This window comes from Bombina bombina, chromosome 5, assembly GCF_027579735.1.
Source record: "Bombina bombina isolate aBomBom1 chromosome 5, aBomBom1.pri, whole genome shotgun sequence".
NCBI classification, from domain to species: Eukaryota; Metazoa; Chordata; class Amphibia; order Anura; family Bombinatoridae; genus Bombina; species Bombina bombina.
In genome coordinates, this window is record NC_069503.1 from 132,943,533 (window position 1) to 132,969,907 (window position 26,375).

General features: G+C 42.6%; 1 protein-coding gene across 3 annotated transcripts in view; it reads right to left on the bottom strand.

Annotated features, from left to right (window-relative positions):
* SCAP (SREBF chaperone) overlaps positions 1-26,375 on the bottom strand; it is a 490,982-nt gene that overhangs the window by 17,294 nt on the left and 447,313 nt on the right. For all 3 annotated transcript variants that reach the window (XM_053713699.1, XM_053713698.1, XM_053713700.1), the window contains one exon: positions 11,472-11,552. In XM_053713699.1, coding sequence (XP_053569674.1) covers positions 11,472-11,552 — 81 coding nt within the window. The remainder of the gene's footprint in view (positions 1-11,471; positions 11,553-26,375) is intronic.

Here is a 26,375-nt window from a genome sequence, read left to right on the forward strand (position 1 = left end):
CTAGGAATTTGTCCATTTTGCACAATTTTTCTGGAATGACCAAAGAGTCACAATCATCCAGCGTAGTTAGTACCTCCTTAAGTAAGGCGCGGAGATGCTCTAACTTAAATTTAAACGTCACAACATCAGGTTCTGCCTGTTGAGAAATTCTTCCTGAATCAGAAATTTCTCCCTCCGACAAACCCTCCCTCACTGCCAATTCTGACTGGTGTGAGGGTATGACAGATAAATTATCGTCAGCGCACTCTTGCTCTACTGTATTTAAAACTGAGCAATCACGCTTTCTTTGAAATGCTGGCATTTTGGATAAAATATTAGCTATAGAATTATCCATTACTGCCGTTAATTGTTGCATAGTAACAAGCATTGGCGCGCTAGATGTACTAGGAATCGCCTGTGCGGGCATAACTGGTATTGACACAGAAGGAGAGGATGATGAACTATCCCCACTACCTTCATTTGAGGAATCATCTTGGGCAACCTTATTAAATGTGACAGTACTGTCCTTACTTTGTCTGGACGCCATGGCACAATTATCACATACATTTGAAGGGGGGGCGACCTTGGCCTCCATACATACAGAACATGATCTATCTGAAGGTACAGACATGTTAGAAAGGCTTATACAGACTATTAATGCAATAAAACCGTTTTTAAACAAAACTGTTACTGTCTCTTTAAATGTTCAACAGAGCACACTTTATTTCTGGATATGTGAAAAACTATGAAGGAAATATCCGATCTTTACCAAATTTGCACCCTAGTGTCTTAATGCCTTAAAAGTATTGCACCCCAATTTTCAAGTTTGTAACCCCTTAAATGAGGAAACCGGAGCTGTTTTATCAGTTAGCAATTTTAAACCCACTACAGTCCCAGCCACAGCGTTTGCTGCGGCTTCACCTGTCCTTGGGGGTTATTCGTCACAAAAATAAGCCTTCCAGGAACGTTTTTAATGGCCACTAGACCCTCTCACATAAAGCTGCATGCACTGCATCCAAAAGAAACTGCGCAATTATGGCGCAAAAATGAGGCTCTGCCTACTAGAGTGAAAGGCCCTTCCTGACTGGAAAGGTGTCTAAACGACTGCCTGGCGCCTAAAAACGTTACCCCATTATTCTCAGGTTTTAAAAACACTTCAAACCACATATAAATATCGAATAAAGCAATCGATTTAGCCAGGGCCGGTGCTAGGATTTTTGGCTACATAGGCAAAGACACATTTTGCCGTCCCCCCCCCCCCAAAAAAAAATATAAAAATTGATATACCCTGTGTAATAGATATTTCTGCATGACATAAATGTGCAGGTAACAACATTTACCTACACACGCACATACTCATACAATTTTACACATGCATACATATTTTCACACACACACATATTTACAGATACATACATACACATTTACACATACATACACACTCACATTTACATATACATACACACACACACATATTTACAAATACATACACACACACATATTTACAAATACATACGTACACATTTTTACACATACACATATTTACATATACACACATATTTACATATACACTTATACACACACATATTTACATATACATACACATATTTACATATACATACACATATTTACATATACATACACATACATCTACACATACTTACACACACATATTTACACATACACACATTTACACATACACACACACAAATATTTACATATACATACACACACATACACATATTTATACATACACACATTTACACATACACACACACAAATATTTACACATACATACACATATTTATACATACACACATTTACACATACACACACACATTTACACATACACATTTATACATACACACACACACATTTATACATACACACACACATTTACACATACACATTTACACATACACACACACACATTTATACATACACACACACATTTACACATACACATTTACACATACACACACACACATTTACACATACACACACACACACATTTACACATACATACACACACATATTTATACATACACACACACACACATATTTACACATATATTTACACATACATACACACACATAAATACACACATTTACACATACAAACACACACATATATTTACACATACATACACATTCATACACATACATTTAAACATACATAAACACACATATTTACAGCAGCATAAGTGTCATGTCACTCTGAATTCACGTCTTATATCCCCAAGTTGAGCTGAGACACAGCCAAGCAAAACTCTCTCCCTACCCATCCCCCTCTCCTGTTTGCCTCCCCTCTGCTTACTGTGAGGGGCTTGTGTCCACTCCGAATTTCCCAGTTACATTGTGACCTCCCTCTGCAGGAACAGCTCCCTGGCTTATAAATCTTGTTTAACGAGCAGAGCACAGTATCTCTCTGCACGGAGCTAGGACTGCATTAAGCAGATACTCCCACAAATGGCACTAAGGGTTAAACACAGTGCTTTTAGGACATTAACATATATATACACACAACAGCCCTGCATAAATCAGAAAAATATATATATTTAAAAAAACAAAGAAAGCCTGTCCTTTAAAAGCAAGTGTTTATTTAAGCAAATGGTTCAGAACATGCAACATGGAAAAACAGAATTTATGTTTACCTGATAAATTACTTTCTCCAACGGTGTGTCCGGTCCACGGCGTCATCCTTACTTGTGGGATATTCTCTTCCCCAACAGGAAATGGCAAAGGGTCACATGATCCCTCCTAGGCTCCGCCTACCCCAGTCATTCGACCGACGTAAAGGAGGAATATTTGCATAGGAGAAACCATATGATACCGTGGTGACTGTAGTTAAAGAAAATAAATTATCAGACCTGATTAAAAAACCAGGGCGGGCCGTGGACCGGACACACCGTTGGAGAAAGTAATTTATCAGGTAAACATAAATTCTGTTTTCTCCAACATAGGTGTGTCCGGTCCACGGCGTCATCCTTACTTGTGGGAACCAATACCAAAGCTTTAGGACACGGATGAAGGGAGGGAGCAAATCAGGTCACCTAAATGGAAGGCACCACGGTTTGCAAAACCTTTCTCCCAAAAATAGCCTCAGAAGAAGCAAAAGTATCAAACTTGTAAAATTTGGTAAAAGTGTGCAGTGAAGACCAAGTCGCTGCCCTACATATCTGATCAACAGAAGCCTCGTTCTTGAAGGCCCATGTGGAAGCCACAGCCCTAGTGGAATGAGCTGTGATTCTTTCAGGAGGCTGCCGTCCGGCAGTCTCATAAGCCAATCTGATGATGCTTTTAATCCAAAAAGAGAGAGAGGTAGAAGTTGCTTTTTGACCTCTCCTTTTACCAGAATAAACAACAAACAAGGAAGATGTTTGTCTAAAATCCTTAGTAGCATCTAAATAGAATTTTAGAGCGCGAACAACATCCAAATTGTGCAACAAACGTTCCTTCTTTGAAACTGGATTCGGACACAAAGAAGGCACGACTATCTCCTGGTTAATGTTTTTGTTAGAAACAACTTTCGGAAGAAAACCAGGTTTAGTACGTAAAACCACCTTATCTGCATGGAAAACCAGATAAGGAGGAGAACACTGCAGAGCAGATAATTCTGAAACTCTTCTAGCAGAAGAAATTGCAACCAAAAACAAAACTTTCCAAGATAATAACTTAATATCAACGGAATGCAAGGGTTCAAACGGAACCCCCTGAAGAACTGAAAGAACTAAGTTGAGACTCCAAGGAGGAGTCAAAGGTTTGTAAACAGGCTTGATTCTAACCAGAGCCTGAACAAAGGCTTGAACATCTGGCACAGCTGCCAGCTTTTTGTGAAGTAACACAGACAAGGCAGAAATCTGTCCCTTCAAGGAACTTGCCGATAATCCTTTCTCCAATCCTTCTTGAAGAAAGGATAGAATCTTAGGAATCTTTACCTTGTTCCAAGGGAATCCTTTAGATTCACACCAACAGATATATTTTTTCCATATTTTGTGGTAAATTTTTCTAGTTACAGGCTTTCTGGCCTGAACAAGAGTATCAATAACAGAATCTGAAAACCCTCGTTTTGATAAGATCAAGCGTTCAATCTCCAAGCAGTCAGCTGGAGTGAGACCAGATTCGGATGTTCGAACGGACCTTGAACAAGAAGGTCTCGTCTCAAAGGTAGCTTCCATGGTGGAGCCGATGACATATTCACCAGATCTGCATACCAAGTCCTGCGTGGCCACGCAGGAGCTATCAAGATCACCGACGCCCTCTCCTGATTGATCCTGGCTACCAGCCTGGGGATGAGAGGAAACGGCGGGAATACATAAGCTAGTTTGAAGGTCCAAGGTGCTACTAGTGCATCTACTAGAGTCGCCTTGGGATCCCTGGATCTGGACCCGTAGCAAGGAACCTTGAAGTTCTGACGAGAGGCCATCAGATCCATGTCTGGAATGCCCCACAATTGAGTAATTTGGGCAAAGATTTCCGGATGGAGTTCCCACTCCCCCGGATGTAATGTCTGACGACTCAGAAAATCCGCTTCCCAATTTTCCACCCCTGGAATGTGGATTGCAGACAGGTGGCAGGAGTGAGTCTCCGCCCATTGAATGATTTTGGACTGAGCATGCACAGTTGTAATGGTCTTAGATGAATGCGCGCAAAAGGAACTATGTCCATTGCCGCTACCATCAAACCTATTACTTCCATGCACTGCGCTATGGAAGGAAGAGGAACGGAATGAAGTGTTTGACAAGAGTTTAGAAGTTTTGTTTTTCTGGACAGTTAAACACTAAAAAACTCTAAGCCATCTCCGTGGAGATGTTGCCTGTACAACGGCAAAGAGAATGACTGGGGTAGGCGGAGCCTAGGAGGGATCATGTGACCAGCTTTGCTGGGCTCTTTGCCATTTCCTGTTGGGGAAGAGAATATCCCACAAGTAAGGATGACGCCGTGGACCGGACACACCTATGTTGGAGAAATAGCTCAGACAGTGGAGTAAAAGTAAACTTGTAGTTAACTGTCTGAGCTATTTTCCGTGGTGCAGTTTCTGAGCCTGTTTGCTTAAATAAACACTTGCTTTTGCTTGCAGGACAGGCTTTGTTTTTTCTATACGCTTTACTTTAATACAGGTTTTGCTTTACCTGTGACTGTCTGCTGCCATGCCAAATCAGAACTGCTGAGTGCTGAGCTACTTGAAGTTCCAGCCAGGACAGCGCAACTCCTGCTCCAGCAGCTCCACCCCCTCATCCTTTCCCTACAGAAGCCCGCGCGCACTGAACAGATGCAGCCTGTGCGCGCGGGAAACATTTGAATTCAGCAAATATTTTTAAAAATGTAACTTAGCTACACATATGTATTAGCACGGCACCCCAATTTCTCAATTCGCCCTAAGAAAATTTAAGGTTATCTATCTAGACTGGGGGCAGACCGCAACGCAATCTGCAAATGTAAAAAAAAAAATTTTTTTTTGCTGCTGCAAGTTGTCAGTTGTCACCGGCATTTTGCGCCCACATACTGTGGCGCCCTAAGGCCATTGCCTAACTTGCCTTTATGCAAGCGCCGGCCCTGGATTTAGCCCACAAAAGTGTCAACCAGTATATAGCCCATTAATAAGCCTTCATTCTGTTATGAGTCAAAGAAAATGGCTTACCGATCCCAAAGAGGGAAAATGACAGCCTTCTAGCATTACTCAGTCTTGTTAGAAAATGTACTAGTCATACCTTGAGCAGAAAAGTCTGCAAACTGTTCCCCCCAACTGAAGTTCTCTGGGCTCAACAGTCCTGCGTGGGAACAGCAATTGATTTTAGTTACTGCTGCTAAAATCATACTCCTCTTTTAAACAGAACTCTTCATCCTTTTCTGTTTTAGAGTAAATAGTACAAACCAGCACTATTTTAAAATAACAAACTCTTGATAGAAGAATAAAAAACTACAACTAACACCACATACTCTTCACCATCTCCGTGGAGATGCTACTTGTTCAGAGCGGCAAAGAGAATGACTGGGGGGCGGAGCCTGAGGAGGGGCTATATGGGCAGCTTTTGCTGTGCTCTTTGCCATTTCCTGTTGGGGAAGAGAATATTCCCACAAGTAAGGATGACGCCGTGGACCGGACACACCAATGTTGGAGAAATAGGCCCCGTCCATCTCACTCGATGTTTTGTAGGCCTAAATGAACCGCACCAGAGCGGTTCCAAACTAGCCATGTGGGTTCTGAGACCCAAAAAATAAGCCAAGTGTACCCTCAATAAAGTTGCAAAAAACGTTATTGCCCAAAAAACGTTAACAGCACTCCCAGTTCACAAAACGTTTGCCCACAAACATTCAAAACTCAGTGTCAACCATTTTTTAATTAGCCCCTTATGCAAGCTTAGTAATACCCTTCTATAACTCTTAGGATTACCGCTTACCCTTACCCTCATAAGGATACTGTCAGCCTTTCTGAAATATCATAGTCTCTCCAGAAAAAAATGACTGAACATACCTCACTGCTATATAGCATGAAAACGTTCCTCACACTGAAGTTTCTTGTACCCCTCAGCCTCTGTGGGAACTGTTCTGGATCTTAGTGACAAATGCTAAGATCATCAGCCTCCAGGCAGAAGTCTTCATCCATCTGCTGCCTGAGAGTAAATAGTACACACCGGTACCATTTAAAATAAAAAACTCTTGCTTGAAGAAAATAAAAACTAACATTTTATCACCTCTTTCACTTTACCCTTCCTAGTACTTAGAGTAGGACAAGAGAATGACTAAGGGTGGAGCTAAGGGAGGAGCTATATAGACAGCTCTGCTGTGGTGCTCTTTGCCACTTCCTGTTAGCAGGAGGATAATATCCCACAAGTAAAGGATGAATCCGTGGACTCGTTGTACCTTATAGAAGAAAACACCCCCCCGGGTGAAAGGTCTGTCTGCTCAGACAATCCACTTCCCAATTGTCCACTCCTGGAATGTAGATCGCAGATAGACAGCAGTTGTGGATCTCCGCCCACTGAATAATCTTGGCTATCTCTATCATGGCCAAGGAACTCAGAGTTCCTCCCTGATGGCTGATGTAAGCAACTGAAGTTATGTTGTCCGACTGGAACCTGATAAACCGGGCTGAAGCTAACTGAGGCTAGGCCAGAAGAGCATTGAAGATTGCCCTTAGTTCTAGAATGTTTATGGGGAGAACAGACTCCGCCCGAGTCCATGTCCCCTGAGCCTTTAGAGAGCCCCAGACTGCTCCCCACCCCAACAGGCTGGCAATCCGTTGTCACAATCACCCAGGTGGGTATGTGGAAGCAGGTTCCCTGGGAGAGATGTTCCTGAGACAACCACCAAAGAAGAGAATCTCTTGTCGCCTGATCCAGATGTAATTGTGGAGACAGACCTGCATAATCCCCGTTCCATTGTTTGAGCATGCATAAATGCAGAGGCCTGAGGTGGAAACGGGCAAACGGAATTGTGTCCATGGCAGCCACCATCAGACCGATTACCTCCATACATTGAGCCACTGACGGCCGAGGAGAGGACTGAAGTGCCCGACAAGAATCGAAGATTATTGATTTTCTGACCTCTGCCAGAAATATTTTCATTAATAGGGAAACTAATATGGTTCCCAAGAACACTACCCTGGTAGCTGGAATTAAGGAACTCTTTCCCAAATTTACCTTCCATCCGTGATAGCACAGAAAGGATAACATCTCTGTGTGGGAGTTCGCTTGTTGAAAGGATGGCGCCTGAACCAGAATATCGTCTAGATAAGGCGCCACTGCAATGCCCCGCAACCGGAGCACCCCCTCAGATGCTACTGAAGTATCTCCCTTTCAGATTTCTGGGAAGGAACATTCGGAAAAGCCACAACTGTGTCAGACACCTTACTCCTGCTAGAAAAATAAACTTAGCACTTACCTCCACAAAATCTGCTTGGCAGAAGGGCAGCTCACTAGGTTTGAGAGGCATCCTCCCTCACATGGACCTGTGGAAAAAGTTAAAGACTGAGTAATCTCCCTCAGGCTTTCAAGGTAGGGCAGCAATAAACATTTTTGGGAGGCACAGTGAGGATTATACCCCACAAGTTCCCAATTGCTTAAAAGCTACCACTACTCTACTGAAGAGACTGACATGGACTACGGCTAAACCCCAGGAAAAAAGCAGAACAAACTTGCACTGCTAAAATATAATACAATCTTGATTGAAGAATCTTCTTCCAGACACCTAAACTTTACCACCTCCTTGCTCTGAACGTAGGCAAAGAGAATGACTGGGGTTGGAGGGAAGGGAGGTGATATTTACCAGCTTTGCTGTGGTGTTCTTTGCCTCCTCCTGCTGGCCAGGAGTGATATTCCCAATAGTAATTAGATGAGAGAGCTCACCTAAGTGACTTAAGGCCGGTAGGAATGCTCACATAGACAACACTCCCCAAGTAAAGGGGACACAAAAATGTACATAAAAATATAGGATAGCTGCTAAAACAACTAACAGTATTCCTATTACACACAAAGTCCCTCTGAACAGTTACTACAGGCAATTAATACACTGTAAAGACGGAGTACATCGTTCTCCTAACATTAATTGAACAGGGAAAACAGTTAACACAAGTATGCACTCTTAATAAATAAAAGGGGGAGGGCTCCTCTATTTAGAGAAGAGACAGACAAAATGGTGAAATTACAACAGTCACGCTGCAGAATTGCCACCTCCCTGAAGCCCATTAAGGCCAATTCATAAGCTCTAAGAAATGAAATATAATGAGTTAATAGCACCACGGAAGGGACATTAACCCTTCCATACTGTAACAAGCCCACGAGTAACTTAATAATTACTAGGGGACCGTTGGAAACTACTAAAGAAGGTTTACTTCATAGGAATATACTCAGCACGTAAGCTGCAGAACACCTAGCAGCAGGAGATGCCATTACTGCTGAAGAGCGTGCCAACAAAACTGTCTCGCGGCGGGAAAAAAATGGCTTAACCCCAAAAGACAGTTAGGCGCTCATCATCTAAGGGGACCTCAGGAAATGTCTAACTCGTATCCGGAATAAAAAGAATAATGCTGCCCACTGTCATTTAGAACAAGTCAACGGTAGCTGATCCCCTTAGGGAAAAAATAGTGAAATGAATCGTACTGAAGAAATTTCCCCCCTCTATATTTTATCCGCTAGGCATACAAATAGTATTCCCATAAATAAAGGATCCCCCTCAATCACTCCATAGATTAGGATCCCACATGCAGACAAACCGGAATAGGACCACAGAGGAGAAACCTTCATAAAGTATAGATTTGGCACCTATATTAATATGGCGCCATATATCTATAAAGCAATAGTTCGAAACTATGCTATCTCAGTCCAACAAGCCTCAAAAGAAAGCTGTCTTATAGGACCGGTCTAAATAACTGAAGTTAACCTCATAAAAACGATTAGGTGGAGATCTCCGATTCAACAGTAAATAAGAAACTGAGTCACAGCTGCTGAGAAGGAGACACTACAGGCACAGGTGTTAAAACCGTTTCAACAGAAGTAACACCATACAGAGTGCCCAAAATGTCTCCCTTCCTCATTGCCCACTACCACTAGGGAGTTACCCAGCAATAAAATTGAAAGTCCCCTACCCACAGATATGCCACATTAAGTCTACTCAGCCCTGGGGGCAACGGACACAGGGACTTATGGTTAGAAGTCTTCATTCTTCTGACCAACTCCAGATATGACGGAAGCAATCCTCCTCCCGACAGGGACCTGAAGTACCAGAAAAAACAAAGTAACCAGTGCTAGTTTTCTAATAGGGGTAGCATAAATGTTAGAAGTTAGGCAAAGACCACCTCCCCGTCTTCTAACGGCTAAAAGCCACCATTACTCTTACTTAGAGATTGACATGGACACAGCACAGCCCCAAATCCTTGCTTGCAGGTAAAAGTACCCATAAAAGGACACCAACTTTGCACATACTCCATTGACAGAGGCAAAGGAATGCCTGGGGATTATGGGTAAGATAAGTTACACTTAACAGCTTTGCTGGGTGCGCTTGGCCTCCTCCTGCTTGCCAGGAGTTCAATATCCCATAGTAATAGTAATTGGAATGACGTCTCAATGCCATAGGAAGAAATAGGAGTAAATTAGAAAGTTGCTTAAAATTGCTGCTCTATCTGAATCATAAAGGTTTCATTTTGACTAGACTATCCCTTAAATGCTAAGCCAGTAAAGAAATTGTAGAGAACAGAGGGATATTAATAAACTGCCCCACCTCCCAGAAATACCCACACTGCTATAAATCTCATTCTCACCTACTCTTATACTTTCCATCTTGCTGCTATTAGCATCAGGCGACATCTCTCCAAATCCTGGGCCCACCCTGATTCCCACCATTACCCAATCACGCACTCCTTTTAGAAACTTTAAAAAAAGCCACACACATAACCTAATTTCCATCCAATGCATCCCATACACCTCTCACCACCTAAAGATTAACATGTCCAAGACTGAGCTCCTTCTTATCCCCCCCCCTCAAGCTCTACGCCAACTTCTGACTCCTCTATCCCTGTTGACGGCATCACCATTTCCCCATCGCCCCATGTCCGCTGCCTCGGAGTTACACTTGACTCAAATCTATCCTTCGTCCCCCATATCCAATCACTTTCTACATTCTGCCACAACCATCTACGCAATATTTCCAAGATTCGCCTTTTTCTGAGTGCTAACACCACAAAGCAAATAATCCACTCCCTTGTTATTTCCCGATTTGACTACTGCAATAACCTACTTGCTAGCCTTCCTCTTTCATGCCTCTCCCCCCTTCAATTCATCATAAATGCCTCTGCCAGGCTGATCCACATTTCCCGTCGCTCTGTATCTGCTGCACCTCTCTGCGAGTCCCTTCATTGGCTCCCCATTCACAGCAGAATTAAATTCAAAATTCTCACCCTTACATACAAAGCTCTCACCAACGCCGCTCCCCTCTACCCATCCTCTCTAATAAACAAGTATACTCCAGCCCGCCTACTAGGATCCAACAATGACCTGCTCTATGCATTCGCGACTATCACCTCCTCTCATGCTAGACTGCAAGACTTCTGTCGTGCAGCACCAACCCTCTGGAACACTCTCCCACGTGCTGTCAGGCTTTGCCCTAATCTTTCTTCCTTTAAATGCTCCCTGAAGACTTTTCTGTTCAGGGAAGCCTACCTCTCAACTCAATAATAAATTAATTTCACTTACCTAACATTTCCCTCATCTAACTCTACATTAACGTCTTTCTCAATCTTGCAGAACTCACCTCCTGTTTCTCAACCTTCTACCCTTCTAGATTGTAAGTTCCCACAGGAATAGGGCCCTCAATCCCTCCTGTATGTGTTTGTACATTTTGTCCTGTATCTTACAAATCTTGTATTGTTTTATTTAAATGAATTGTATCCATGGTCAGCGCTGGGGAATATGTTGGCGCCTCAGAAATAAAGTATAATAATAATAAATAACGTTAAAGTCAGGTACTGAAATTGTTAAGTAGTCAGTTTGTCTAACCTCATCGATATAAACCGCAGTGATACCTCCCGAGTGTCCCTGCAGCGTGAATAAGCAGCATGCGTCCTCCAGACGGTACACCTGCAGGAGACATTACTGCACACTTAGCAAGAAAATAATGGTTTAGTCTCCTGTGCTTTGAAAACAGTTTAATGATGACCATCAGACATATAAGTGGTAAAAACACAATTTATGCTTACCTGATAAATTTATTTCTCTTGTGGTGTATCCAGTCCACAGATCATCCATTACTTGTGGGATATTCTCATTCCCAACAGGAAGTTGCAAGAGGACACCCACAGCAGAGCTGTCTATATAGCTCCTCCCCTAACTGTCATAGCCAGTCATTCGACCGAAAACAAGCCGAGAAACGAGGAACCATAGGGTGCAGTGGTTACTGTAGTTTAAATTTAAAAATTACCTGCCTTAAAATGACAGGGCGGGCCGTGGACTGGATACACCACAAGAGAAATAAATTTATCAGGTAAGCATAAATTGTGTTTTCTCTTGTAAGGTGTATACAGTCCACGGATCATCCATTACTTGTGGGATACCAATACCAAAGCTAAAGTACACGGATGAAGGGAGGGACAAGGCAGGAACTTAAATGGAAGGAACCACTGCCCGTAAAACCTTTCTCCCAAATATAGCCTCCGAAGAAGCAAAAGTATCAAATTTGTAAAATTTTGAAAAAATATGAAGCGAAGACCAAGTCGTCGCCTTGCAAATCTGATCAAAAGAAGCCTCATTTTTAAAGGCCCAAGTGGAAGCCACAGCTCTAGTGGAATGAGCTGTAATCCTTTCAGGAGGTTGCTGTCCAGCAGTCTCATAGGCTAAGCGGATTAAGCTTCTTAGTCAAAAAGAAAAAGAGGTTGCCGAAGCCTTTTGACCTCTCCTCTGTCCAGAATAGACAACAAACAAAGCAGATGTTTGACGAAAATCTTTAGTAGCTTGTAAGTAAAACTTTAAAGCACGGACCACGTCCAAATTGTGTAACACAAGGATGGAACAACAATCTCTTGATTGATATTCTTGTTAGATACCACCTTAGGTAAGAACCCAGGTTTGGTATGCAGGACTACCTTATCCGTATGAAAAATCAGATAAGGAGAATCACATTGTAAGGCAGATAGCTCAGAGACTCTACGAGCCGAGGAAATAGCTACCAAAAAAGAACTTTCCAAGATAAAAGCTTGATATCTATGGAATGAAGAGGTTCAAACGGAACTCCTTGAAGAACCTTAAGAACCAAGTTTAAGCTCCATGGTGGAGCAACAGGTTTAAACACAGGCTTGATTCTAACTAAAGCCTGACAAAATGCCTGAACGTCTGGAACATCTGCCAGACGCTTAACTAGCTGACAATCCTTTTTCCAAACCTTCTTGGAGAAAAGATAATATCCTAGCAATCCTGACCTTACTCCATGAGTAACCCTTGGATTCACACCAATAAAGATATCTACGCCATACCTTATGGTAAATTTTCCTGGTGACAGGCTTTCGTGCCTGTCTTAAAGTATCAATAACTGACTCGGAGAAGCCACGCTTTGATAAAATCAAGCGTTCAATCTCCAGGCAGTCAGCCTCAGAGAAATTAGATTTGGATGGTTGAAAGGACCCTGAAGTAGAAGGTCCTGTTTCAGAGGCAGAGACCATGGTGGAAAGGATGACATGTCCACTAGATCTGCATACCAGGTCCTGCGTGGCCACGCAGGTGCTATCAGAATCACCGATGATCTCTCCTGCTTGATCTTGGCAATCAGTCGTGGGAGCAGAGGAAACGGTGGAAACACATAAGCCAGGTTGAAAGACCAGGGCGCTGCTAGAGCATCTATCAGTGTCGCCTTGGGATCCCTGGACCTGGATCCGTAACACGGAAGCTTGGCGTTCTGGCAAGACGCCATGAGATCCAGTTCTGGTTTGCCCCAACGATGAATCAGTTGTGGAAATGCCTCCGGAAGGAGTTCCCACTCTCCCGGATGAAAAGTCTGACGACTTAGAAAATCCACCTCCCAGTGCTCTACACCTGGGATATGGATAGCTGATAGGTGGCAAGAGTGAATCTCTGCCCAGCTAATCATTTTTGAAACTTCTAACATCTCTAGGGAACTTCTCGTTCCCCCTTGATGGTTGATGTAAGCTACAGTCGTGATGTTGTCCGACTGAAATCTGATGTACCTCAGAGTTGCTAACTGAGGCCAAGCCTGAAGAGCCTTGAATATCGCTCTTAGTTCCAGAATATTTAATGGAAGGAGAGACTCCTCCTGAGTCCACGATCCCTGAGCCTTCAGGGAGTTCCAGACTGCACCCCAACCTAGAAGGCTGGCATCTGTCGTAACAATTGTCCAATCTGGCCTGCGAAAGGTCATACCTTTGGACAGATGGACCCGAGATAGCCACCAGAGAAGAGAATCCCTGGTCTCTTGGTCCAGATTGAGTTGAGGGGACAAATCTGTGTAATCCCCGCTCCACTGACTGAGCATGCATAGTTGCAGCGGTCTGAGATGTAAGAGTGCAAACGGCACTATGTCCATTGCCGCTACCATTAAGCCGATTACTTCCATACACTGAACCACCGAAGGGCGCGGAATGGAATGAAGAACCCGGCAGGAATTTAGAAGCTTTGATAACCTGGACTCCGTCAGGTGAATTTTCATTTCTACAGAATCTATCAGAGTCCCTAGAAAGGAAACTCTTGTGAGTGGGGATAGAGAACTCTTTTCCTCGTTCACTTTCCACCCATGCGACCACAGAAATGCCAGTACTACGTCCTTATGAGACTTGGCAATTTGGAAGTTTGACGCCTGTATCAGGATGTTGTCTAAATAAGGGGCTACTGCTATGCCCCGCGGCCTTAGGACCACCATAAGTGACCCTAGAACCTTTGTAAAGATTCTTGGGGCTGTAGCTAATCCCAAGGGAAGAGCTACAACTGGTAACGCCTGTCTTAAAAGGCAAACCTGAGAAACCGATGATGATCTTTGTGTATCGGAATGTGAAGATAAGCATCCTTTAGATCCACTGTAGTCATATATTGACCCTCCTGGATCAGTGGTAGGATGGTACGACTAGTTTCCATCTTGAACGACGGAACTTTGAGGAATTTGTTTAAGATCTTTAGATCCAAAATTGGTCTGAAGGTTCCCTCTTTTTTGGGAACCACAAACAGATTTGAGTAAAAACCCTGTCCCTGTTCCTCCTTTGGAACTGGATGGATCACTCCCATAACTAGGAGGGCTCGTACACAGTGTAAGAATGCCTCTCTCTTTATCTGGTGTGCAGATAATTGTGAAAGGTGAAATCTCCCTTTTGGGGGGGAAGCTTTGAAGTCCAGAAGATATCCCTGGGATATAATTTCCAACGCCCAGGGATCCTGAACATCTCTTGCCCACGCCTGGGCAAAGAGTGAAAGTCTGCCCCCTACTAGATCCGTTCCCGGATAGGGGGCCGTTCCTTCATGCTGTCTTAGAGGCAGCAGCAGGCTTTTTTACCTGCTTACCTTGTTTCCATGTCAGGTTTGGTCTCCAGACCGTCTTGGATTGAGCAAAAGTTCCCTCTTGTTTAGCATTAGAGGAAGTTGATGCCGCACCTGCCTTGAAGTTTTGAAAGGCACGAAAATTAGACTGTTTGGCCCTAGATTTGGACCTGTCCTGAGGAAGGGCATGACCTTTTCCTCCAGTGATATCAGCAATAATCTCCTTCAACCAGGCCCGAATAGGGTCTGCCCCTTGAAGGGAATGTTAAGTAGCTTAGATTTTGAAGTCACGTCAGCTGACCATGATCTAAGCCATAACGCTCTGCGCGCCTGTATAGCAAAACCAGAATTCTTAGCCGTTAGTTTAGTCAAATGAACAATGGCATCAGAATAAAAGAATTGGCTAGCTTAAGTGCTCTAAGTTTGCCAAGTATGTCATCCAATGGAGTCGCTACCTGTAAAGCCTCTTCCAGAGACTCAAACCAGTACGCCGCAGCAGCAGTGACAGGGGCAATGCATGCAAGGGGCTGTAGGATAAAACCTTGTTGAATAAATATTTTCTTAAGGTAACCTCTAATTTTTTATCCATTGGATCTAAAAAAAAAAGCACAACTGTCCTCGACAGGGATAGTAGTACGCTTTACTAGAGTAGAAACTGCTCCCTCCACCTTAGGGACTGTCTGCCATAAGTCCCATGTGGTGGCGTCTATTGGAAACATTTTTCTAAAAATAGGTCAGTATGCTCTGCATTTTGTCTCACCCCAGAGTAGAAACTGCTCCCTCCACCTTAGGGACTGTCTGCCATAAGTCCCATGTGGTGGCGTCTATTGGAAACATTTTTCTAAAAATAGGAGGGGAAGAGAACGGCACACCTGGTCTATCCCATTCCTTATTAATAATTTCTGTAAACCTTTTAGGTATTTGGAAAAACATCAGTACACACCGGCACTGCAAAGTATTTATCCAGTCTACACAATTTCTCTGGCACTGCAATGGTATCACAGTCATTCAGAGCAGCTAAAACCTCCCTAAGCAACACGCGGAGGTGTTCAAGCTTAAATTTAAATGTAGAAATATTAGAATCAGGTATCTTTCCTGAGTCATTAATATCACCCACTGACTGAAGCTCTCTTTCCTCAGCTTCTGCATATTGTGAGGCAGTATCAGACATGGTTCTTAAAGCGTCAGTATGCTCTGCATTTTGTCTCACCCCAGAGCTATCTCGCTTACCTCTAAGTTCAGGTAGTCTGGCTAATACCGCTGACAGTGTATTATCCATGACTGCCGCCATGTCTTGTAAAGTAAACGCTATGGGCGCCCTAGATGTACTTGGCGCCATTTGAGCGTGAGTCCCTTAAGCGGGAGTCAAAGGGTCTGACACGTGGGGAAAGTTAGTCGGCATAACTTCCCCCTCGTCAGATTCCTCTGGTGATACATTTTTTAAAGACAGAAAATGATCTTTATTGCATAAAATGAAATCAGTACATTTGGTACACATTCTAAGAGGGGGTTCCACCATGGCTTTTAAACATAATAAACAAGGAGTTTCTTCTATGTCAGACATGTTTATACAGAATAGCAATGAGACTAGCAAGCTTGGAAAACACTTTAAATCAAGTTAACAAGCAAATATAAGAGAAACAAATTTTGTCAGAATTTGAAAAACAGTGAAAAAATGCAGTAAATCAAACGAAATTTTTACAGTGTGTATAATAGGCTAACAGAGCATTGCACCCACTTGCAAATGGATGATTAACCCCTTAGTTCAAAAAACGGATCAAAAAAACGAAATAGACGTTTTTTAACAGTCACAACCAACTGCCACAGCAAGCTGTGGCCCTACCTTCCCCAATAAACGACTTTGGAAAGCCTTTGGGCCCTTTAGAGATGTCCTATAGCATTCAGAGGGCCTTTGAGGGAAGCTGGATGTCACAGTTTGTAATTTTAACTGCACCAACTGTAACTTTTATACTACAACAGTGGAAATTGTTTCTAGTCAAAATTTAAGCCAGCCATGTGGAAAAAACTAGGCCCCAATAAAGTTTTATCACCAAAGCATATATAAAAACGATTAAACATGCCAGCAAACGTTTTATATTGTAAATATCATAAGGGTATTACCCCTGGGAGTAAGCATGATACCAGTCGTTATTAAATCACTGTATTCAGGCTTAACTTACATTAATCCGGTATCAGCAGCATTTTCTAGTGTTTTCCATCTCTAGAAAAAATTATAACTGCACATACCTGATAGCAGAATAAACTGCACGCCATTCTCTCGCTGAAGTTACCTCATCTGTGTAATCCCCTCAGACATATGTGAGAAAAGCAATGGATCTTAGTTACAACCTGCTAAGATCATAGAAACCTCAGGCAGATTCTTCTTCTATTTACTGCCTGAGATAAAATAGCACAACTCCGGTACTATTTAAAAATAACAAACTTTTGATTGAAGAAAATAAACTAGCTATATTTAACCACTCTCTCCTACAACGTCCTTGCTTGTTGAGAGTTGCAAGAGAATGACATTTAGCTATGACAGTTAGGGGAGGAGCTATATTACAGCTCTGCTGTGGGTGTCCTCTTGCAACTTCCTGTTGGGAATGAGAATATCCCACAAGTAATGGATGATCCGTGGACTGGATACACCTTACAAGAGAAACACAGGTTTATCTTTTGATTACAAGTATACATAGGAAGGCTCAGAAGCTACTGATGTCATTGGCTAGCTCGCAGTAGTGTATTACTGCTCCTTCAACATACCAAGAGAATGCAGAAAATTAGAGAATAGAAATAAATTGGAAAGTTGTTTAAAAAGGAAATTTATGCTTACCTGATAAATTGATTTGCTCTACGATACGACGAGTCCACGGATTCATCCTTACTTGTGGGATATTATCCTCCTGCTAACAGGAAGTGGCAAAGAGCACCACAGCAGAGCTGTATATATAGCTCCTCCCTTCTCTCCACCCCCAGTCATTCGACCAAAGGTATAGGAAGAGAAAAGAAAAGCTAAAAGGTGCAGAGGTGACTGAAATTTAGAAATAAAATATAATCTGTCTTAAAATGACAGGGAGGGCTGTGGACTCGTCGTATCGTAGAAGAAATCAATTTATCAGGTAAGCATAAATTTCCTTTTCTTCTACAAAATACGACGAGTCCACGGATTCATCTTTACTTGTGGGATACAATACCAAAGCAACAGGACACGGATGAACGGGAGGGTCAAGACAGATACCTAAACGGAAGGCACCACTGCTTGAAGAACTTTTCTCCCAAAAATAGCCTCAGAAGAAGCAAAAGTATCAAATTTGTAAAATTTGGAAAAAGTATGAAGGGAGGACCAAGTCGCAGCCTTACAAATCTGTTCAACAGAAGCATCGTTTTTAAAAGCCCATGTGGAAGCCACAGCTCTAGTAGAATGAGCCGTAACCTTTTCAGGGGGCTGCTGTCCAGCAGTCTCGTATGCCAGGCGGATGATGCTTTTCAGCCAAAAAGAAAGAGAGGTAGCCGTAGCTTTTTGACCCCTACGTCATCAAGAATAAACAACGAATAAAGGAGATGTTTGACGGAAATCCTTGGTCGCTTGTAAGTAAAACTTCAAGGCCCAAACCACGTCCAAGTTATGTAACAGACGCTCCTTCTTAGAAGAAAGATTAGGACACAAAGAAGGAACAACAATTTCTTGATTAATATTCTTATTTGAAACAACCTTAGGAAGGAATCCAGGTTTAGTACGCAAAACCACCTTATCAGAATGGAATATAAGATAAGGCGAATCACATTGTAACGCAGAAAGCTCAGAAACTCTTCGAGCAGAAGAGATGGCAACTAAAAACAAAAATTTCCAAGATAAAAGCTTAATATCTATGGAATGCATGGGTTCAAACGGAACCCCTTGAAGAACATTGAGAACTAAATTCAAACTCAATGGCGGAGCAATAGGTTTAAACACAGGTTTGATTCTGACTAAAGCCTGACAAAAAGACTGAACGTCTGGGACATCCGCCAGACGCTTGTGTAGTAAAATTGACAAAGCAGAAACGTGTCCCTTTAAGGAAATAGCTGATAATCCCTTCTCCAATACTTCTTGGAGAAAAGACAAAATCCAAGGAATCCTCTCTCTACTCCATGAGTAGTCCTTGGATTCGCACCAATAAAGATATTTACGCCATATCTTATGGAAAATTTTTCTAGTGACAGGCTTGCGAGCCTGAATCAAAGTATCAATGACCGACTCAGAGAATCCTCGATTAGATACAATCAAGCGTTCAATCTCCAGGCAGTCAGCTGCAGAGAATTTAGATTTGGATGTTGGAACGGACCTTGAATGAGAAGGTCCTGTCTCAATGGAAGTTTCCACGGTGGCAGAGAGGACATGTCCACTAGATCCGCATACCAAGTCCTGCGTGGCCTTGCAGGCGCTATTAGGATTACCAAAGCTATCTCCTGTTTGATCCTTGCAATCACACGAGGCAGGAGAGGAAATGGTGGAAACACATAAGCCAGGTTGAACGACCAAGGTACTGCTAGAGCATCTATCAGTACAGCTTGGGGATCCCTTGACCTGGACCCGTAACGAGGAAGTTTGGCATTCTGACGAGATGCCATCAGATCCAATTCCGGTGTGCCCCATTGACGAATCAATGATGCAAACACCTCCGGATGGAGTTCCCACTCCCCCGGATGAAAAGTCTGATGACTTAGAAAATCCTCTTCCCAGTTCTCTACTCCTGGGATATAGATTGCTGATAGATGGCAAGAGTGAGCCTCCGCCCATCGGATTATCTTTGAAACCTCTATCATCGCTAGAGAACTCCTTGTTCCCCCTTGATGATTGATATATGCTACAGTCGTGATATTGTCCGACTGGAATCTTATGAATTTGGCCAAAGCCAACTGAGGCCACGCCTGAAGCGCGCTGAATATTGCTCTCAGTTCCAGAATATTGATTGGTAGTAGAGACTCCTCCTGAGTCCAAACACCCTGAGCCTTCAGGGAATTCCAGACTGCACCCCAGCCCAAGAGGCTGGCGTCCGTTGTCACTATTACCCATGTTGGCCTGCGGAAGCACATTCCCTGGGACAGATGATCCTGTGACAACCACCAAAGAAGAGAATCTCTGGTCTCTTGATCCAGATTTATCTGAGGAGATAAATTAACATAATTCCCATTCCACTGTCTGAGCATGCACTGCTACAGTGGTCTGAGATGAAAGCGAGCAAACGGAACGATGTCCATTGCCGCTACAATTAATCCAAGGGCCTCCATACACTGAGCCACTGATGGCCGAGGAATGGACTGAAGTGCTTGGCAAGTATTTAGAATCTTTGACTTTCTGGCCTCCGTCAGAAATATTTTCATGTCTACCGAGTCTATCAGAGTTCCCAAGAATGGAACTCTTGTTAGTGGAACTAGTGAACTCTTTTCTATATTCACTTTCCAACCGTGAATTCTTAGAAATGCCAACACGATGTCAGTGTGAGATTTGGTCAGATAAGTTGACGCCTGGATCAAAATATCATCCAGGTAGGGCACTACTGCTATGCCCCGCGGTCTGAGAACCGCCAGAAGGGACCCTAGCACCTTTCCTGAAGATTCTGGGACCTGTGGCCAACCCGAAAGGAAGGCCCACAAACTGATAGTGTTCGTCCAGAAAGGCAAACCTTAGAAACTAATGATGATCCTTGTGGATAGGAATGTGAAGATACGCATCCTTCAGGTCCACGGTAGTCATATATTGACCCTCTTGGATCATTGGCAAAATTGTTCGTATAGTCTCCATCTTGAACGATGGGACTCTGAGGAATTTGATTAGACATTTGAGATCTAAAATCGGTCTGAAAGTTCCCTCTTTTTTTGGGAACCACGAACAGATTTGAGTAAAACCCCTGTCCCTGTTCTAGTTTTGGAACTGGTCAAATTACTCCCATGGTATAGAGGTCTTTTACACAGCATAAGAACGCCTCTCTTTTTGTCTGGTCTACAGACAAACGTAAAAGATGAAATCTCCCTCTTGGGAGAAAATTTAATTCCAGCTGATACCCCTGGGTCACAATTTCCAATGCCCAGGGATCCTGAACATCCCTTGCCCAAGCCTGAGCGAAGAGAGAAAGTCTGCCCCCTACTAAATCCGGTCCTGGATCAGGGGCCGCCCCTTCATGCTGTCTTGGTAGCAGCAGTGGGCTTCTTAGCTTGTTTACCTTTATTCCAGGCCTGGTTAGATCTCCAGACTGACTTGGATTGAGCAAAATTCCCTTCCTGCTTTGTGGCGGAAGAGGAAGTAGAGGGTCCTCCTTTAAAGTTTCGAAAGGAACGAAAATTATTTTGTTTACCCCTCATCTTAACAGCCTTATCCTGAGGCAGGGCATGACCTTTACCTCCAGTAATGTCAGAAATGATTTCCTTCAATTCAGGCCCAAATAGGGTCTTACCTTTAAAAGGAATAGCTAAAAGCTTAGATTTTGATGATACATCAGCAGACCAAGATTTAAGCCATAACGCTCTACGCGCTAAAATGGCAAAACCTGCATTTTTCGCCGCTAATTTAGCCATTTGAAAAGCGGCATCGGTAATAAAAGAATTAGCTAGCTTGAGAGCCTTAATTCTATCCAAAATGTCATCTAATGGGGTCTCCACCTTAAGAGACTCTTCTAGAGCATCAAACCAAAAAGCTGCTGCAGTAGTAACTGGAACAATGCAAGCTATAGGTTGTAAAAGAAAACCCTGATGAATAAATCATTTCTTTAGAAGACCCTCTAACTTCTTATCCATAGGATCTTTGAAAGCACAACTGTCCTCAATAGGTATAGTTGTACGCTTGGCCAGGATAGAAATAGCTCCCTTCACCTTAGGGACCGTTTGCCAAGAATCCCGAATGGTGTCGGATATGGGAAACATTTTCTTAAAATTAGGAGGGGGAATACCTGGTCTATCCCATTCCTTTGTAACAATTTCCGAAATTCTTTTAGGAACTGGAAAAACATCAGTGTAAGTAGGCACCTCTAGATATTTGTCCATCTTACACAATTTCTCTGGAGGTATCACAATAGGGTCACAATCATCCAGAGTTGCTAAAACCTCCCAGAGTAACAGGCGGAGGTGTTCAAGTCTAAATTTAAAGGACATCACGTCCGAATCTGTCTGAGGCAACACATTTCCCGAGTCTGAAAGTTCTCCCTCAGACAGCAATTCCCCAACCCCCAAATCAGAACACTGTGAGGGTACATCGGAAATGGCCAATAAGGCATCAGAGGGTTCAGTATTTACCTTAATACCTGACCTACTGCGTTTACCTTGTAAAACTGGCAGTTTAGATAATACCTCTGTAAGGGCAGTAGACATAACTGCTGCCATATCTTGCAGAGTAAAAGAATTAGACGGACTAGAAGTACTTGGCGTCGCTTGAGTGGGCGTTAAAGGTTGTGACACTTGGGGAGAATTGGATGGCATAACCTGATTCTCTTCAGGCTGAGAATCATCCTTAGACATACTTTTATCACCTAAAATCTGTTCTTTGCAGTGTAAGGCCCTTTCAGTACAAGAACACAATGTAAGAGGTGGTTCCACAATGGCTTCTAAACACATAGAGCATTGACTTTCCTCAATGTCAGACATGGTGAACAGGCTAGTAATAACCACAAAAGTCGTGAAACACTTTATTTATTGATGAAAACAAATTTTTGGAAAACAAGTACTGCGCCTTTAAGAAGTAAAAAAGCGCACAATTTTTCCAAATCTGCTTAAAAATGTTAACAAACGTTCAATTTTAACGTATACCTATCTTATATTGCAGTCGGATATTGCACCACAAGCAAGGGGCCAATTAAACCTCCTAATGAGTAATGTAACACCAAACCGTTATGAAAAAAACGTAGACAACCCCCTGCACCTCGCCACAGCTCTGCTGTGGCGCCTACCTGCCCTCAGGGATCTGACAAACGTCTCAATATCACTCCGGTAGACAATCTCTGAGTTTGGGCCCAACCGAAGCTGAAGTTTGCTGCCTTCTTGACAAAAACAACTGCGCATCTGAGGCGCGAAAATTAGGCCCCGCCCATCATATGCGATGTACTCTCAGCCTAAACAACTGCATGTAAAGCGGTATAGAACTAGCCATGTGGATAAGCACTAAATTGTATGATTATAGCCATGTGAACCCCCAGCACAATGTACAAACATCAGTTATATCGAACTGTTTTGCAATAAAAACCGTTATGCTGCCCCAGTGTCTAAACCATGCTGCCATAATTGCTTGCTGCATTTAGCCCTGATAAAAATTAAATACACAGGATTTTAGTAATACCCCTTCTTATGTCTATAGGTTTACTGCTTACCCCTTCCCTCTTTGGGAACTATGTCAGCCGGTTCTGAAATATCTGTCTCTTCAGAAGTAAATGACTGAACATACCTCAATGCTGTGTAGCATGAAAACGTTCCCCACACTGAAGATTCTCTAGTACTCCTCAGCCATTCTGTGGGAACCCACATGGATCTTAGTGACATATGCTTAGATCATCAACCTCCAGGCAGAAATCTTCTTCTATATGCTGCCTGAGGAAAAACATAATTTATGTAAGAACTTACCTGATAAATTCATTTCTTTCATATTAGCAAGAGTCCATGAGCTAGTGACGTATGGGATATACATTCCTACCAGGAGGGGCAAAGTTTCCCAAACCTTAAAATGCCTATAAATACACCCCTCACCACACCCACAATTCAGTTTAACGAATAGCCAAGAAGTGGGGTGATAAGAAAAAAGTGCGAAAGCATATAAAATAAGGAATTGGAATAATTGTGCTTTATACAAAATCATAACCACCACAAAAAAAGGGCGGGCCTCATGGACTCTTGCTAATATGAAAGAAATGAATTTATCAGGTAAGTTCTTACATAAATTATGTTTTCTTTCATGTAATTAGCAAGAGTCCATGAGCTAGTGACGTATGGGATAATGACTACCCAAGAAGTGGATCTTTCCACACAAGAGTCACTAGAGAGGGAGGGATAAAATAAAGACAGCCAATTCCTGCTGAAAATAATCCACACCCAAAATAAAGTTTAATGAAAAACATAAGCAGAAGATTCAAACTGAAACCGCTGCCTGAAGTACTTTTCTACCAAAAACTGCTTCAGAAGAAGAAAATACATCAAAATGGTAGAATTTAGTAAAAGTATGCAAAGAGGACCAAGTCGCTGCTTTGCAGATCTGGTCAACCGAAGCTTCATTCCTAAACGCCCAGGAAGTAGAAACTGACCTAGTAGAATGAGCTGTAATTCTCTGAGGCGGAGTTTTACCCGACTCAACATAGGCAAGATGAATTAAAGATTTCAACCAAGATGCCAAAGAAATGGTAGAAGCTTTCTGGCCTTTTCTAGAACCGGAAAAAATAACAAATAGACTAGAAGTCTTACGAAAATATTTCGTAGCTTCAACATAATATTTCAAAGCTCTAACAACATCCAAAGAATGCAACGATTTCTCCTTAGAATTCTTAGGATTAGGACATAATGAAGGAACCACAATTTCTCTACTAATGTTGTTGGAATTCACAACTTTAGGTAAAAATTCAAAAGAAGTTCGCAACACCGCCTTATCATGATGAAAAATCAGAAAAGGAGACTCACAAGAAAGAGCAGATAATTCAGAAACTCTTCTGGCAGAAGAGATGGCCAAAAGGAACAAAAAACTTTCCAAGAAAGTAATTTAATATCCAATGAATGCATAGGTTCAAATGGAGGAGCTTGAAGAGCCCCCAGAACCAAATTCAAACTCCAAGGAGGAGAAATTGACTTAATGACAGGCTTTATACGAACCAAAGCTTGTACAAAACAATGAATATCAGGAAGAATAGCAATCTTTCTGTGAAAAAGAACAGAAAGAGCAGAGATTTGACCTTTCAAGGAACTTGCGGACAAACCCTTATCTAAACCATCCTGAAGAATACTGTAATATTCTCGGTATTCTAAAAGAATGCCAAGAAAAAAGATGAGAAAGACACCAAGAAATATAAGTCTTCCAGACTCTATAATATATCTCTCTGGATACAGATGTACGAGCCTGTAACATAGTATTAATCACAGAGTCAGAGAAACCTCTTTGACCAAGAATCAAGCGTTCAATCGCCATACCTTTAAATTTAAGGATTTCAGATCCTGATGGAAAAAAAGGACCTTGAGACAAAAGGTCTGGTCTTAACGGAAGAGTCCACGGTTGGCAAGAGGCCATCCGGACAAGATCCGCATACCAAAACCTGTAAGGCCATGCCGGAGCTACCAGCAGAACAAACGAGCATTCCTTCAGAATCTTGGAGGTTACTCTTGGAAGAAGAACTAGAGGCGGAAAGATATAGGGAGGATGATACTTCCAAGGAAGTGATAATGCATCCACTGCCTCCGCCTGAGGATCCCGGGATCTGGACAGATACCTGGTAAGTTTCTTGTTTAGATGAGAAGCCATCAGATCTATTTCTAGAAGTTCCTACATTTGAACAATCTGAAGAAATACCTCTGGGTGAAGAGACCATTCGCCCGGATGCAACGTTTGACGACTGAGATAATCCGCTTTCCAATTGTCCATACCTGGGATATGAACCGCAGAGATTAGACAGGAGCTGGATTCCGCCCAAACCAAAATTCGAGATACTTCTTTCATAGCCAGAGGACTGTGAGTCCCTCCTTGATGATTGATGTATGCCACAGTTGTGACATTGTCTGTCTGAAAACAAATGAACAACTCTCTCTTCAGAAGAGGCCAAGACTGAAGAGCTCTGAAAATTGCACGGAGTTCCAAAATATTGATCGGTAATCTCACCTCCTGAGATTCCCAAACCCCTTGTGCCGTCAGATACCCCCACACAGCTCCCCAACCTGTAAGACTTGCATCTGTTGAGATTATAGTCCAGGTCGGAAGAACAAAGAAGCCCCCTGAACTAAACGATGGTGATCTGTCCACCATGTCAGAGAGTGTTGTAAAATCGGTTTAAAGATATTAATTGAGATATCTTTGAGTAATCCCTGCACCATTGGTTCAGCATACAGAGCTGAAGAGGTCGCATGTGAAAACGAGCAAAGGAGATCGCATCTGATGCGGCAGTCCTAAGACCCAACATTTCCATGCATAAGGCTACCAAAGGGAATGATTGTGACTGAAGGTTTTGACAAGCTGATATCAATGTTAAACTTCTCTTGTCTGACAAGGACAGAGTCATAGACACTGAATTTATCTAGAAACCTAAAAAGGTTACCCTTGTCTGAGGAATCAATGAACTGATTGGTAAATTGATCCTCCAACCATGAACTTGAAGAAACAACACAAGTCGATTCGTATGAGATTCTTCGAAAATGAGAAGACTGAGCAAATACCAAGATATCGTCCAAATAAGGAAATACCAAAACCCTATTCTCTGATTACAGAAAGAAGGGCAC